This window comes from Crinia signifera, chromosome 7 (assembly GCF_055691185.1).
Source record: "Crinia signifera chromosome 7, ASM5569118v1, whole genome shotgun sequence".
NCBI lineage: Eukaryota > Metazoa > Chordata > Amphibia > Anura > Myobatrachidae > Crinia > Crinia signifera.
Window position 1 is genome coordinate 57,553,030 of NC_139223.1, and position 17,563 is coordinate 57,570,592.

Here is a 17,563-nt window from a genome sequence, read left to right on the forward strand (position 1 = left end):
CCGGCACAAGGCGCCCACGCAGCCCCCGCTCCCCCAAGCAGCGGCGGGGGCTGCCTTACGGTATCTCCGCAACTGACTAAAGGGATGATAACAGGAAGGGATGATTAGTATGGTTGCCTCCAATTCCCATTCACAGCTCTTACTATATTTTTTAACTCCTGCTGAGATTTTTTTTAATGCATGATATTTTTTATTGGCTTACAAATAAGTAAGTTTACAGATATGCATAGCTAAATATACAGTTGTTGACAAGCGCTCAGGCAATAAATATGTGGTTCCCACTGAGGGGTTGATAAATGCGCTAATGCCTTTATGTGTACCCAGGATGGTGCCGGGATACCATCAAATGATTAGCAACTGTGCAAAGTATGTGTGAGTGTATAACAAGAAAATGTATTGTGAAATAACAAATATGAATGATACACTGGGATGAGTGGTGCTAATAACACTCAGGGTGACGGTCCCAGCTGGGATACGTCACACAAATGTATAAAACCTGCACACACAATGGGATACAATACAGGACATTCCAAAAATCAAAAACACTAGAACTCTGTGTAGTTCTTGCCCTCTGTGAGGGAAGTCAGCAGCCTGCTGGCACTTTAAGCCTCAATGTGGGTGATTTTTTGGAGGAAGGGGGAATAGGAGGACAGGGGGAGGAACTCAGAATATCTTCTCTGTGTTTTGGCAATGCACAGAGGAGGACAATGCAAAGGGTGATGACTGGGTAGGGCCAAGGTATAAAGTACTGGAATGGTGGAATAAAGTCTATGGATCAAGGAAGGTGTAGTCGTGTCACCGGAGGCTGGCGTCCCTAGCACCTCCGATGGTGCACTGTACACATACCTGATACCCTGGGTTCTTTAGTCCTTCCAAACATCCCTCGTCGCGTAGAGTCTCTTATATTCACAGACGCCTGCACTGGCGCCCGCTCAGAGAGCTGCTATCCATACCCCCACATGCCCCCACAGTGGAAAAAATGGGGCATGGCCTCGCAGAGATAGGCCATGCCCTGTATCGCTAGGCCACACCCAAAAAAAAACTTGCAGTCTTATAACAATACATTCATCATATAAAAAAAGGAGAATTATATATTGCATATATGGCCCAGATTGGGTGCTGTTATCATGCAGTGTAGGGCTTCCAGTATCAGAGAAGCCTTGACGAGGCCCGGAAGCTTATCATATATTTTGCAAAATATATGTAACTAAGATCTCTGACTGACCCTCTATTACAGTATGTTGGTTTTTCAAATCTTATTACTGATGCTCTTTGGTGTGCTGGGGGTTAAATCCCCCTCCCTTGCAGCACCTGGGGGGCATTACTGGTTTGATTGAGCAGCTCTCACCACTGTGTTTATATATCTAAAGCAGGGCCGTAACTAGGGGGGGGCTGGGGGGTCACGCGCACCGGGCGCTGGAGGTGAGGGGCGCTGTGAGGTCCGGTGACAGGTGTGTGGACGCTGTAGCGGCATGTTACTTTGACTCCGTCCATCTCCTACTAGCGCGGCTGCAGGAAGCGCTGATGACTTCGAAAAGACTTGCCGGACGCTGATTGGCTGAATTCAGCCAATCAGCGTCCGGCAAGTCTTTTTGAAGTCATCAGCGCTTCCCGCCGCAGCGCTAGTAGGAGACGGACGAAGTCAAAGTAAGATGCGGCTGCGGCTTCAACGGTGAGAGGACTGTGCGGGGAGGGGGGGGGTCTCCGGCGCCAGGGACAAGGCGTCATTTGGTCGGTCCCCCCTGTCAGCTGCTAACTAAGCAGCGGGGAATAAACGGGGCGTGGCCTCGCGGGAGAGCAGCGATTATAGGCCACGCCCCCAAATTAGGCCACCACCCCCCCCCCCCCGAAAATTTTGGCGCGTCTCCGGCGCGCAGCAGCATCACTATGGGGGGGGGGGGGGGGGGCACCAAAAGACTGCCTTGCCCCGGGCGCCGGAAACCCTAGTTTCGGCCCTGTCTAAAGCTTGCAAATAATTATACTATATAAAACTAATCTAAAAATATATTTATGAGTAAAACAAGTTATAAAATTATATAGACTATACAGCCTTCTCAAAGCTTTTCAACATAATGGAAATGACACTATTATTATTATTATTATTATTATTATTATTATTATTATTATTATTATTATTATTATTATTATCTACTTTTCAGTAGATAATAAGTGGCAGCAGAGGCATAACAGGGCAATAATGCACCCTATGCAAATGCAAATATCCCTATACATATATACAAGATATAAAATGACAAAAAACAAACTTGAGCGCTAAACTCTGCCTTGCTGCTGCTGAAACATCAAAAAAATATTTCAACTTCAATCTATCAGAAAAGGCAAAAGTTAATTCAAAAGAATCTGAAGATATATCACAGTGCTGGATCTTTAGTTCAAAGAAAACTTAATGCTTAGAATAGTCCAAATCGACCACTTCTTTATAGTTTCCAAATAATGGAAGAAACCAGAAGACAGATCCTCTCTGTTTTTGAAAAAATTGCATACAGTTTTTATTGCATCCAAAACGCAAAAAATATATATAAAAACATAAAAACTTTACTTTAACTTTTAACGGTAAAAATGTTTATGTTGTTTTTATATATATTATTATTTTGAATGAACTTATCCCTATACATATGACAGCATGATACCACAAAGAGGGGTCCAGGCTACTGCCAGGTCTGCAGAAATCTTGCATACCCTATTGGAACCTGTGAGAGACTCAACATTTTTGTCATAGGCTCCTGTAGCCCTGGTAGGCAGGGTGGTTCTCCCATATCCCGTCCACATTCTGTAATTTTCTGATGAAGCAGAGATGATGAAGATAAACACATCCCAAATTCAGCAACAGTATGGCCCTACCCCAGAAGATATCTAATGCATCACCACTCTGGACTTCTAGCAGAGAAGGGACATAAAAGAAGGTAAGTAGGGGTTCCATTCTATGTATCTTCCAAGCCAAATATAGCTGTCACTGGCCGTCGATGGTGTAACCTCTCTTGGGCCCTTATTCTGGTTGGTGCGGCCGGAGCCGCACACGGTGCTCCGGCCGCACAAACCAATCCCCGCCCACGAGACGGATCGCCACGGCCGTCCGTACACGGACGGCTGGCGATCCGCATAAAAATGGTGGGGCGTACGCCTCCACCATGGTGGGAGCTGCCCCCTGCATTCGATGGTCGTCGACCATCGAAGGCAGGGCCGCACGCCACAGCAGCTCCCGCAAGCTGAGACCACACGGACAATCGTCCGTGTGATAGCTTGTATGGGGGCTGAGAGCTGACATCCGGCGACGTCAGCTTTCCGCCCCCATCACTGGCGTCATACCCTTATTAGCATGCATACGCCCCGCGTTTGCATGGGAACGCCCATGAAACGCGGGGCGTATGCATAGGGAAATGAGGGTATGAAGCCCCTCACGCCCCTATACGCCCCCTTTGCGGCGTATATTTTTTGTGTGCGGCGATTTCACCTGCACATGCGCAGAGTGACCTCTGCGCATGTGCAGTGTGAAAACATCGGCGGTACGGCCGCACGCGGGCCGTACCGCACAGATTAGAATAAGGGCCTTGGTCTTGTGATGGTAGGATGAGTGCTATATCATACAATAAATGAAGCAGTGCTGGTAATTATACACAACTACGTGGGATTGCCTGTATATTAATAAAATGTATTAGACATATATATATATATATATATATATATATATATATATATATATATATATATATATATATATATAAAATTATAAAATACATTTTTAAAAGACAATATAATAACAAATTGATAGCAGTTGGAACTCTCCTGTTTTAGACAAATTCACCAATATTGGGCGGTTTGATATGTCCCTTCCAAGGGTTTTATATGGGGGGGATAGTTGGCTGTAATTGTTATGGAAGTCTCTCACCATCAGATGTATACTGTAGTAAGGTTTCCGGCTTTGGGTCCAATGAAGTCCTCACTATGGTGTGGCTGTGCACTGGTGTTAATTCGCCGCTGGAGGATGCTTGTAGGAGCCTTTATGATTGCCTTCCCTGAAAATTCTGGATGGAGGTTTCCTTCAATCTTAGTAGACAGCTTCAATCTCACCCCTTGGAGACAATTGAGATGGTGCACTCGGGTATGGTCGGGGCGCCTTGGTGATGGTCAGTTTTGGATAGTGCAGGAGGTCCCTTCTGGAAACACTGACGCGTTTCGCTGATTTTGTGTCAGTTTTTTCAAGGTGAGTGCTATATCATGTCTTTTGCTAACAGATGTTGGAAGGATATGCGTCAATTCATATCTACAGTAAGTAACCCCTTTAATGTCATTAAAATATCCTCCTGGAATATAAATAATGCTAGTTTTCGCAATAATAGCCTAATTCAGCGTTATTTGCTTATTAGAAAATAGCCATATGCACAGTAGTTGCAGTTTGATTGACAGCATTTATGGGCAGAAACATGTCATTTTCTGGGTTTGTTTGTGAAAACACAGGTGTGTCCAGGCATTTTTTAGGATCGATCTCAGAATTTAGCGATGACCACTTCCAGCCTGGTTCCTGGACAGATTAGTAGAAGCCCTACACTGGTGCAGATGGAAAAGATTGTTCAATGATTCAGTTTGTGCAAATGGATCTGTGAATACATCGCTATATTTGATGCATTCGCCATTTTACAAGGGACATCTTTTCTTTCTGTCTGGGTGGTGGCGTGCTAGCAGTCCTCTGCAAATTCTCTGATTAGTGATCCTGTTACGGATGCCGCCTGGGCGCTGGATGTAACTACCAGAGGCTGGAAGCTGGAGATCAGGCGTGAGCCCGTAGCCGGGACCGCCGGTTAGGATGGCCACAGCGAACCCTACTCTGACTCTATTGAGTACCCCAGGCAGATGACAAACCCCTGCGGGTACTAGGCTTCACCTGTGGTCGCCACGTTCGAAGGAGCGAGTTAGGCCCGCTCCAACCCCGATGCAGCTAGATCTATGTGGGGACAAAGGGTAAGCGATCATCAGGGGTAACTCAAGAGGATGGTTTTACTAACGGGCCTGACTGTAATGTACCCCTATCTGCCGGCACTGGGCCAAAGACGGGAGTGCGACCCAGTCGCAGGCACAAGAGACAAATGATGGGGAATCTCCACATAAACAGGAGACAAGGCTAAGAGGTGAATCCCCAAAACATAACCAGGACTGAATGGGGGAGGCCCTGCCTATTAAATGCATAGAAAAAGCAAAAAAAAGGAAACAAAGGTAAATAACTGGTAACTACCAGAGGGAGGAAATGGGCTTGGCCCACGGCGGGGCGCAATCCTGAACCCAAACAAACTAAACAACAGGCTGAACGGCCCACTAAGAAAAAGAGCTTGGCAGCTCTCCAAAACAACAAATGGAAAATAACCAGGCTCCACAGGAGCACTTACGTGACCCACGGAAAGGATGTAACAGGGGATCTGGGCCAGGCACAGAAGCAGAGCCACAAACGTAATGGGACCCAGAAAGAGATGAAGGAACTGGGAGCTGAGCTGCAGAGGATATATCCTGGGATCCAAACAGGAGACTGGAGCAAGGGACCAGGTAGCGTGGCTGAGAACTGACAGAAGTTCCCTGCACAGGAAGCAGGAACTAAACAGGAAGCTATCACTGGCAGAGTATTGCAGGAGAGCCTGTCCTATAAAGGGCTCAGGTGATTAATTACACCTGAAGATCCAGGGAGCTCCCAGGCTTGTGCTTAACGAGCTAATTACCTTACAGCCTTGTGAATAATTGCTCACAGAATATTAAGCTGATGTGGCACAGACCTGCCACTGGAGGCCACCAGTGAGTCAAATGCTGAAAACAAAACCAAAGCAGACTGAATCATAAATCCAGATTCCCAACAGATCCAGTCTGAATTAGGCCCTAACTCTTAAAATGTATGTGCTAGCAATGGTAATAGCTAGTTAAAAATATAAAAAAATATAATGCCATCATCTAATAAGAACAATAATAGTGTATTAGGGGGAAATTTACTAAGATCGAATGGGTACCAATTAGAGATGTGCAGACTCGGATTCCAGAGATCCGAGCCCCCACGAACGTCATCATTCCGAGCCCGGTTCCGAGCAGCGTTCGGAGATTCCCGCCTGACTTGGGTTTGTCCACGTGGTCAGAACGTCATCGCCCGCCGCCGGATTTCGTGAGGCTTTAAATAGCGGCTGCTGCGCCCTCCATTTTCACTCCAGTCAAGTAGTGGGTTGGGAGAGGGTGTGTTGGTGCTGCTGCTGGGGCTTAAACTTGAGCTTGACCTTGAACGCAATATTTTTTATTCGCTGGGGCTGTCTCTCAGTGCTGCTGTGTAGTCTAACTGTGTACTTGTAGTACTACTGTCTCCTCTGTGCGGTCTACCTCTGGTGTGCTGTGCTGTAATTATTTTATTCGCTGGGGCTGTCTCCCTCAGTGCTGCTGTGTACTCTGTTCTCCTCTCTGCTTAGGGTGGGCTCTCCCTAGCAAGGAGGACAGTCTAACTGTGTACTTGTAGTAGAATAGAATAGAATAGAATCAACTTTAGTACTACTGTCTCCTATGTGCTGGGGCCTACCTTTGGTGCTGTGCTGTAATATATATTATATGTATAATTAATTATATTATATATAGTCCACTGGTGCTGCCTGCTCTGAATCTGCCAGTATTATTTAGTTACTCAGTCCACTGTTGCCACTGGCAGTGCTACTGCCTACCTAGTGTACCTACCTCGTACATACTAGGCTGCTATATCTAATTTAATAATACTTGTGCTGTGTGGGACTGTAAAAAATAATTCCATGCTGCTGGTGCACTGACGTGTGCCACTGAGTGCCACTGCCAATCAGTACCTAATAAAAAAATTAATCATTATAAATTCTGCTGGTGCACATACTAGTATTGCTGATGTATCTACCTGTCTTGTGCCTAGTACTGCCTTATCTACCTGTCTGGTGCCTAGTACTGCGTTATCTACCTGTCTGGTGCCTAGTACTGCCGTATCTACCGCTGCAGTGCCACTCTTACATGAGCCAAGTGTTTGTGCCGCACTCTTGTGTGGCTTAGCATAGTTATTTAGCTCGGTGCAACCTTTTGCCCTAAAAACAATATTGTGAGGTGTTCAGAATAGACTAGAAATGAGTGGAAATGAATGTTATTGAGGTTAATATAGCGTAGGAGCAAAAAAAAAAAAAAAATCAGAAACCAAAACCCCAAAAATCCAAACACAAAACACTTAGGAGGTGTTTTGCCAGAACCCATTACAACCCAAAACCTCAAGGTAATCAGAACCCAAAACCCGAAAAGTGGCCGGTGCACATCCCTAGTACCAATGCATCCATTTGTACCCATTCGATCCGTTATACCGTTGGGAATGGCGCATCAGCTAATTTACAAACAGCCGGATGTGGGTGAGTGGCCCTATTTAATACGACTGGATCAACAGTATTTGGCTGTATACGAATGCATATGAATGCATTAGCCATCAATAGAACACGGGCATATGCGGCCAATAGTGTTCTATCTGTTAGCCAAATTTACTATCATTCATATTGGTAAATTTGAATATGAATACATTAGTAAATACGAGTTACAAGTAGAACACCTTTTTGATGGGAATTTTGCAGCCCGCATGGATCAATCAGATCCGTGCAGGCTTCCAAGTGTAACAACAACAAAAAAGGTTAAATAATTAAATAAACCGGTGTTCTCCCCCACGGCTATACAGAGCTCTGGGCTTATTAAACTGGTCCTGAATATGAAATTCAGGGGGACAAAAAAGTGGAGTTCCCCAGTATTTCCAAAACCAGCCACCAGGCTCATGGATTGGTACTGGTTCTCAAAATACGGGAGACAAAATGAATAGGGGTTCCCCATATTTTGACAACCAGAACCGGACCCAAACAGCCAGCAGGTTAATGCCACAGCCGGGGAGACTTTTTATCATACTTGCCTTCTTTTGAAAACTAGTTTCAGGGAGATTATAGTTGGTAGTAAATTTTTGCACAGCGCCCCATTGAGGGGGGCGTGCCATACTCCGCCCAAAGGGCGTGTCTAATTCCATATATGGAGATATTGTGAACGTGGGACCTAGAAGTGTGGGTGTGTACTGTTACATCTGAGAGGAATCTTTTAAAATTATTAATATCTAAATGTAGATGAGCCCCAAAGCAGTTCCTAAGAGCCACTGTACTTTCTAAAGTGCTAGGAAATGGTGCTGATGATTTTTATTGCTAATTGATTAGTGGGGGATTGGTACAGTGGGAAGACATGCTGTGTGGGGGGCGTAGTGACACGATTGCTTCATTGTGGCTCCACCCTGGCTGTATGGTACCTAAAATGGCATTGCATATTGGGGTGGGAAGATACCATGACTTGATTCAGCACATATCATGTCTCCATGTTCCCCTGGGTCCGCCCACTTGTGCTCATAAGTGGGTATTGAGGCGCTCTGATGGAATGTGAGAGACTTGCTTACATTTCCAGGGGGTGGGGAGGGCCACCTAATTTTCTGGAGCATCCTGGCCAATCAGCAGGCACGTGCAATCAGGGGAGGCAGGGGAGGCAGTGCCTCCCCTGTCATAATGATGAAAATAATAAAAAGGAGATATTTATATATCTTCTTTTATTATTTTCATCATTTCTACCTCTCCCCCTGCCTCCCACCTTCTTGCACTGCTGCATGTGAGGGTGGGAGGCAGCGGGAGAGGTGCCTCCCGCTGTTAACATTAAAACTCCGGGCAGCGGGGGGGCGGGTAGGGGAGGGCAGGGGGCAGGGTGCAGCAATGGGCTGTAAAAGCCCATTGAAAATGAATGGGGAAGCGGCACTTATACTGATGCCGCAATGACAGCGGCACCAGTATAAACGCACGCCCCCAGATGTGATTGGGCCAGCAGATCCAGTGCTGGATCCGCTGTCCAATCACATACATGCAGGGCCCTGGAGGGATGCAGCAGCGCGGGCAGCGGGGAGTTCGGCACCTGCAGGAAGAAAGCAGATGTCACTTACCCGTCTCACCGCCGAAAGGACTGGCCGCCGCCACCGCCGAGGACAGGTGAGTCCGCCGGGTGGTGGGAGGGGAGGGTGGGGGGGGGGCGCATGTACCGGCGGCAATCCACGCAGCCACCCGCTGATCGCCACTCTGTGATGTCGCAGAGAGGTAACCTGCGGGGAGCGTCCGCACCCCTCTCTGCCGGCATCAGTGTTAAACCCCCTGTCCCCCGCGCTCGCACCCACACCCCCTGGAGCCCCGTGCTGGACAGGCAGAGCGGCAATCTCCGCTGCAGGCGCCCGCTGCCCCATCCCCCATGTGCTGGACAGACAATCCACGGCAACCTGCGGGGAGCGCCCGCACCCTCCCTCCCCCCTCCAAGTGGGTGAGCGGAGGGGAGAGGGAGGCGCACGAGCGGGGGGGTGCCTGGGGCGCTGACAGGGCTGACACCGGCCCTGACTGTATACACACAGGTGATGTATATCACACTGGTGCTGTATACCACACAGGCACTGCAGTGACGTGCGGTGAGGTTATTGCCTCCCCAGGCAATGACCTCACCGCACGTCACTGCCAATCAGGGTGCATAGGCAAGTATGGTGTTTCCTCCCGACAAAAATATTTTAATTAAACTTTATTTGTTACTAGCACCGTATATTCTTTTATCAAGTGTTTGCTTTTTTTTTTTTGTATAAAGTAGTTTGCTTCCTTTGACATTCTGCAACTCCCAGCAAGGCAGTAGTTCAAAACAGTTATAAGCAAGACCGTATTTTCTGGTTTACCAGTGATCACACTAAAGAGGTTCAGTGCTATTAATGCAACAGGCATAAAACCTTGCTGTGCCTAAACCGTACAGCTCTGTCAGTTTCATCGAGAATCCATGAGGGGCGGACAGGATTTCCCTTGCAAAATGATTCCTTTCTTTTCTTCCTTGCTGCTGCTCTATTGAAGATGCAATGATTCACTTTGTGCATTGTCGTTTTCAAAAGGAAATGACTGTTGAATGGTAATATTTTATTTATAGCTTACTTTAATGGAATCTAGTCAGGGAATTTGAGGAGTGTGAAAGGATTTGCGCTGTTACCTTCCATATGCTGGAAATTATGTCTTGTGCAATAGCAAATGCGTTTTATTTTAACATCGGCATCAAGGCTGGACTTTGACAGAAGTCGTCAGCTCCCGTTTTGTTTCTGTTTTGCACAAGTGTCTTAAGTTCCTATATGAGGGACTCTTGTGTGGCCTACACAGCTCCCACAATCTCTTTATTGCTGAAATCCATTCCCTGCTTTCATTTATATGGAAAAACACAGGAATAAGACATTATTTCGTATAAACCAGTTTTTTACAGCAGCTGAGAGCATACCTCCGAACTGTCCCAGTTACCGTGGGAATGTCCCAGTATTTGGGGACATTCCCTGGCCCGCCCGGGGCTGGCAGTGTCCCGTGGCTGGGAGTGCAGTTGTAAGTTCACCCTGTCGCCGGTGAATAGACGCTGTGCGCATGTGCACAGCGTTTATTCAGGCCCCACAGCGGTGAAAATGGGGGGAGTGGCCTCGCTGGAGCGTCACAAATATATGTCACACCCTCTTTAGCTAAGCCACACCCCAAAATTTTCAACACACCTTCGGCACACGAGCCAGAGTCCTCCTCTGGCAGCTTTAAAGTTCGGAGGTATGGCTGAGAGTATCAAAAATGTTTTCATGGCACCCTTTGGCCAAAAGCTATTGATTTGTTAAGAGAAAAATATTACATTAAGTAAAAAATGTATCTACTGTTTATGCCATCCTTGTTTGAACAGAGCACTGAGTAATCCTTCTCCACTCTTGCATTAGAGTCAGTGCGCATGCTCTATTGTATCCCCCCTACTGCTAGCCTGTGCAGGAAGAGGTGTCAGGTGACATCGTTCTTGTCGTGAGTTACATTGGCCGAGCGGGACAGAGCGGAGCCTGTGCACTCCTTCTGTCTGGGAGAGTCAGACTGCACAGATGTGCAGCCTACAGTCTCCTGCAGTGTGAGTGACTTCACCTCATCACAGCTGCACGACGCTTAAGGTGTGTACACAATTGTGATTTCGCTTGCTATTCGATCCTAATTCGATTGTGATCGAATCAAAATCGAATTGAACGGTATGCAAAACGCACTCAATTTGGACTATATAGTATAGTACAGATCTGTACTAAATAGTCTTGCCTGCACAGTCTATTTTACTGTTCAATTTACACTAAACGGGAGCATGCATCGGGATCAAATCGGCATTGAATGATGTCCGTTTGATGTCCATTCGATTTTGATTCGATTTTGACTATATAATCAAAATCGAACACAAAATGCCATGTGTACACAGCATAAGTTATAGCTGCTGTGGAAGTACTGTATCCAGGCCCGGCGACAGGGCGGGGGGGGGGTCAAGGGGGACACCTGTGACTGGCCCCGAGGGTCAAAGGGGCCCCCAGAGCTCAGGCACGTATTTAGAAGGTGGGCAAAACATCACCCCTCACAAGTTCTGCCCCCCGCAATCACTTACTCATTGGTCACGGCCGTGGCGCCACTGGCCTGGGAGAATCGGGCCTCTGAGGTGTATTCCACCTCAATCCTGTATACTACACCATGGTCCGGAGGAGGGGAGGTGTGAGGCGGCAGCGGAAGCTGTGCGCTGCTCTGGGAGGAAATGCAGTGGCTGGAGATAGTCTCCGCCCACTAAATGGACAGCAGCTCGCAGCTGCTGCTTACACAGGGTCGGTGCAGCCTGTGTTACCACTGAGAGGCTGGAGGAGGTGGGGGAGCTGTGACACTGGCGCAGGCAGCAGGTGCTGGCTGTGTGACTGTGTAAACTGACCCCAGAGCCCCCAAGCTGACTGCCTGAGCTTCCCCTGGAGCCCTGAACCATCACTGGACATGTATATCAGAGGTTCCTGGAGGAGAAATGCCATCAGAACTGTGAGTCTATGACTACTGTGACTATTGTGTGTAAGAGGCATTACTGTGGGCCATGGGGTAAGGGAGGGCACCACTGTAATACAATGCTGGCCACAGGGTGAGTGGGACATAGCGCTGGCCACGGGGTGAGGTCAGTGTGATAGAGGGCAGACCACGGGGCTAGATAGCACGTCAGTGTTATATAGCGCAGACAGCAGGGTGAGGGAGTGCGTCAGTGTTATAGACCGCAGGGTGGGGGTATGTGATAGAGCGCAGGCCAGTGGCGTAGCTATAGCTCCGCAGCCCCCGCGGTGGCGGGGAGGCGCAGAGAACCTGTGGGCGCCGGGGGTCTGCGGGGCTATAGTTACCACTTACCCGCTGCTGTCCGGCCGCATCTGCCTGTCACGGTCCCGTATCTCCCGGCGCCGGCTCCTGCTGCTATAATGAAAACGGACTCATAGAAAATGGTAAAATAGTTTTCTGTCTGCAGTATGGGTGCAGCCATTTTCTAAGAGTCCGTTATTATTATAGCAGCAGGAGCCGGCGCCGGGAGATACAGGACAGTGACAGGCAGATGCGGCCGGACAGTTACGTCGAGGGGAGGGAGGGAGGGGGGCGCCAAAAAATATGCGGCGGGGGGCGACAATTAGGTAGTTACGCCACTGGCGCAGGCCGCAAGGGTGATTGAGGGCATCAGTGTGATAGAACACAGGTTGCAGTGCGTCTAGTTTATGTTCCAGCATAGTGGTGATAGCTTTTGAGGGGATGGGGGGGGGTCAGAAATATCAGTGTATGCGGCCCCTAACTGTATCAACCTGCCATTTGGGCATAAGTTCCTTCTGTCTTTTACAAACTGTTATCTCCTGTATGCCAAATAAACTAACGTTCTGATTAAGCATTGTTGTGTGGATTAACATAACTATCAAGCACTACAACACCCTGCCAACAATCTTATGGTTCAATTGTGTGGTTAGGGACAAGATTTGCTTCAGTTTGTCCATACATTTTATGATTGGCAGCCACAAACACTGGTTAGTCTGTTATATTGATCATAATTCAATTTTTCCTTGACCACCAGTCTTAGGCACCCCTGCAAGTGCCCCAATGCACCCTAGGGTGCCCTAGCACAGTTTGGGAACACCTGGTATAAACCATTGCTCAGATATAACATACAGTATTAATGGGCAATAAATTGATCCCACTGGCCGTGGATTAATTACTGCCATTTGCACAGCACAGTATTTGTGAAAATGTAGAAAATTCTTTATATCTGTCTTTCTATTTTAAGACTGCACTCTGCTTAATTTAGATGTATTCCTCAGCTCAGATGCATTTTCAGCACTGTCAGTCATGCACACACCTAGGTACTTATCGTGAGGATGTTGCTGGGAAATTCCCTGTGGGGATGTGCTGTTTGTTTATGTATGCAGCCATCATCCCATGTTAAATGCTCCAGTTCCATGGTGCTCCGATTGGATGAGTTTTACAAGTCATTACAACCAAAGCTGTGTTGATTTAGTACTTTTCACAGCTAAGCAAGAAAAAAATGTTAAGCCTAGCTTGCATGCAAATAAACTATATTTACAACTGAAATCTTATCAATACAAAATACACATTTTTTCCAAATAATGCGTATGAGTAATTATAAGTAACTGTTTTATGGACTTATTGTATATATGCACTCGATTGCAGTTAAATGGAATTAAAATGTTTATTTGTATTTGAACACATTCCTATGCTCTTCAGTCACACTGGGTCTCATTCAGTCCGGTTAGCAAGGCTGAAAATGTGGGGCAGATGTAGCATGTGCAGTGAGAGTTAGATTTGGGTGAGTTCTTTTGTTTCTGTGCAGGAAAAAAACTGGCTGCTTTATTTTTACACTGCAATTTAGATTTCAGCTTGAACACACCCCGCCCAAATCTTACTCTCTCTGCACCTGTTACATCTGCCCCCAGAGCCAGATTAAGGTCTAAATGGGCCTGGAGCTGAAAATGATCAAGGGCCTATTATGCGCAATAATAGGGGTTGTGGCCAGCACCTAATAATGTGGGGGGCGTGACCAGTGTTCTGTTTGGGTGGTCAGCTCATGAGTGTGTATATATTTGTGTAAATACTTTCAACTAATTATATATGCGTGGAAAAGGCAGGGGGCTGGCATAAGAAAAATGCAGGGAGATATATTGGCGGGTGCACTCCAAAGGTGCACCCGCAGGATGCCAATGTCCTAAGATACTTGTGGGATGAGGTGGCACTCCAGTCATAAAAAAAAATACTGAAAGCCGAAACTTGGTAGACAACATTTCAGCACCTTTTATGTGGTCACCTAACTTACCACACCATATACCCCTTATACAAATCATGCAACACAATAGTAACCCCCTTATACTGTAATTGCCTCTTACACACTGTGCCACATGGAATGAGCCAAAATCCACACCGACTAAGCCAAAATTTACACTATGGCACACAGATTGTATCAAAATTAACGTTATGCCACACAGATTAAGGCAAAATTCACATTTTGCTACATGAATTGAGCCAAAATACACATTATTATACCAAACAGATTGAGCAATAATGCTAAATATGCTTTATAAATAGGGGCATTGCACGCCAAAGGCGCGCATTAGAAATTTACACCATAATGCCCATTACATGTTAAGCCACACACCATAATCTTCATTACGCATTATGCCAAACACCATAATGCCTATTAAAAATGATGCTACATAAGTGTTGCTTACCAACATGTTCATTGCCAGGGGTTCCATGCTCATTGCCAGGGGTTCCATGTTCTTTGCCATGTGGGATTACATGATTGCAGTAAATGGGGGAAAGCCGCCGCCGGGCAGAAATGACAGCCATTGACAGCGGGGCAGAGAGCAGGGGGCTGCCTGGCTGTATTCAGAGCACTGCTTATCCCGGCTATTTGAAATAATACCCCTTTCACACCAGAAAATGCAGGGAATTACCCAGGAATATGGTCCTAGGATCATGCAGGGACAATCCCGGACTGGCCCGTTTTACACCAGCCTAGTCCCTGCATTTTCTGGTGTGAGGGGGAGAGAAAACCACCCCTGCCCCCCTTTAAACAAGAAAAGGATAAGAACATGCAGTTTGCACTATCATGTACTTTCAGGGGGCGCAGTGGTGTACTGCACAGTAATGAACAGTATTTTTTATCCAATATAAAATATTTATTTAAAACAATAAAAAAAACACAATATAATAATATTACATATATGTGCACTTTAAAGGTTTTTCATTGCAATTGCATAACAGACATACATGACATACAACATTTAACACGCAGAGGCTTTTTCAGGCATATTTAGCTGGTATGAGGCTGGATGAATTGAAAGTCATTAGAGGCATCAATTAATTACTTTGTTTAAGCAAGGCTTTATATTCACCAGTCCCGCACAATTGTGAGAGATAAATCTCAAAGATGGTGTGTCCGGCTCAATTAGTTTCCATATCCTTGGATACACTGTTTCCTCTGTATAATTAGAGGTGCTCTCCTGCTGAGTATGGAGAAATGATAGGAGCTCTGCAACACCAATAAGTACAGCGGCTGCACTGTCATTTATCAGCAGCGATGAATTGCGGTATCTGGATCAGGTTATCAGTGGTCAGCAACAAAACGCATTTCTCCGCCTTGTTATCAGCGGCTTCCTCAGTTGTTGACATAAGTATCTGATGCGCTATTTATAGCAGTCCTGTTTGCGGGGTTGTTTTAGCCACACTTCCGGGTTTGCGCTCCACGCCTCCCTTTCAGATGGACATATTTATGGTCTCTCGCGGCCATCTTTAAATGCATTCCAAGCCTCGTTTTCAGTTATCACATATCATCAGTCTCTCGCGGCCATCTTTATTTTGTATTCCAAGCCTCATTTTCGATAGACTGGACGTCTATGTAGCCAGCTCCAAGCACAACTAATGTCGGCACAACTGAGGAAGCCGCTGATAACAAGGCGGAGAAACGCGTTTTGTTGCTGACCACTGATAACCTGATCCAGATACCGCAATTCATCGCTGCTGATAGATGACAATGCAGCCGCTGTACTTATTGGTGTTGCAGAGCTCCTATCATTTCTGCATACTCAGCAGGAGAGCACCTCTAATTATACAGAGGAAACAGTGTATCCAAGGATATGGAAACTAATTGAGCCGGACACACCATCTTTGAGATTTATCTCTCACAATTGTGCGGGACTGGTGAATATAAAGCCTTGCTTAAACAAAGTAATTAATTGATGCCTCTAATGACTTTCAATTCATCCAGCCTCATACCAGCTAAATATGCCTGAAAAAGCCTCTGCGTGTTAAATGTTGTATGTCATGTATGTCTGTTATGCAATTGCAATGAAAAACCTTTAAAGTGCACATATATGTAATATTATTATATTGTGTTTTTTTATTGTTTTAAATAAAAAAAATGATATTGGATAAAAAATACTGTTCATTATTGTGCAGTACACCACTGCGCCCCCTGAAAGTACATGATAGTGCAAACTGCATGTTCTTATCCTTTTCCTGTTCTGCCTGAGTTACACAAACTCTGACAGGGGGCAGCAATGGTGCACAGCAGTGCGATCCTTCAAACACATAAAAACCAGCGCTTCTAATTAGCCCTCTGGGCTTTCCCTCATTGCCCCTTTAAACAACCAGCTATATCTTCGGAACCAACTGACCCATTTACATGTAGGCTTTAAATGATTTTGTCCCGTGAAACTGGGCCATTTGGCTCCAGAGAAATCTGTCAAACAACATAAACAGCCATGAAATTACATTTCAGAAATGAAAAAAAAAATAAAAAATTTACCCGCAATATCTCTAGAACCAATGAACCCATATGGACCAGGTATCAGATTGAAGGCCCAGCTATTTGGGTTGGACTGAGATCAACCTCAAGCTTCTGTGATGCCGGAGGGGGAACTGGCAGCCTTTGGAACCGGGTGGAGGTCGGAATTAGCGTGTCCCATGTTATCCTATGGGGAAAGGTTCCAGGTTTGCCTGGCAGTATCTCCGGTTACCGGGGGGCTACCGACACGGGGCTGGGCTCGTTGGAAAGCCCTGGCCCTCAGCTACAAAATGGGCCTATTTGGAGAATGGGCCTGGAGCTGTAGCTCCATCAGGCCCATTGTTAATCCGGCCCTGTCTGCCCCACCTGCAGTGCAGTATGGTTTTGCCCATCTGAGAGTGAATTTGCCTTTGCGAGTGAACCAGAATAATCCCCATATGTTTCTATGCATGTAAAATACTGGCTGCTTTATTATTACACTGCAATATAGATATCAGTACGAACACACCCCAACCAAATCTAACTCTCTCTGCACGTTACATCTGCCCCACCTGCAGGCCCAATAACAGAGAACAACAGTAAGCAGGCCACTGAGCTGAGAGCAGAATGCAATGGTTTATGAAACGTAAACAAGAGTATCTCTCTGTATTCCCTGTTCCTTATGACTGAATAAAAGTAACTTTCTTACAAATCTGATGAAACGAAGTCAAATGCAATGTGAGTCTGGCAGTATAAATGTATCTGCGCTTTATGACTTTTAAATTTTCTTTGCCAAATGAAAAACTATAAGATTTTATGACATTTGCAGCGATAATGACAGAAAGACTTTAGCACAGTCCATAAACTCTGAGAAATTGGATCTTCACTAGTTTTGTAG

At 46.2% G+C, this 17,563-nt stretch overlaps 1 protein-coding gene across 2 annotated transcripts in view; it reads left to right on the plus strand.

Moving 5' to 3' along the window:
- The first annotated feature begins 8,728 nt into the window (after positions 1 to 8,728).
- LOC146020203 (uncharacterized) overlaps positions 8,729 to 17,563 on the plus strand; it is a 117,713-nt gene continuing 108,878 nt past the window's right edge. For both annotated transcript variants that reach the window (XM_083153156.1, XM_083153157.1), the window contains exon 1: positions 8,729 to 9,029. In XM_083153156.1, the coding sequence (XP_083009282.1) occupies positions 8,973 to 9,029 (57 nt within the window). In that variant the 5' untranslated portion in view covers positions 8,729 to 8,972. The remainder of the gene's footprint in view (positions 9,030 to 17,563) is intronic.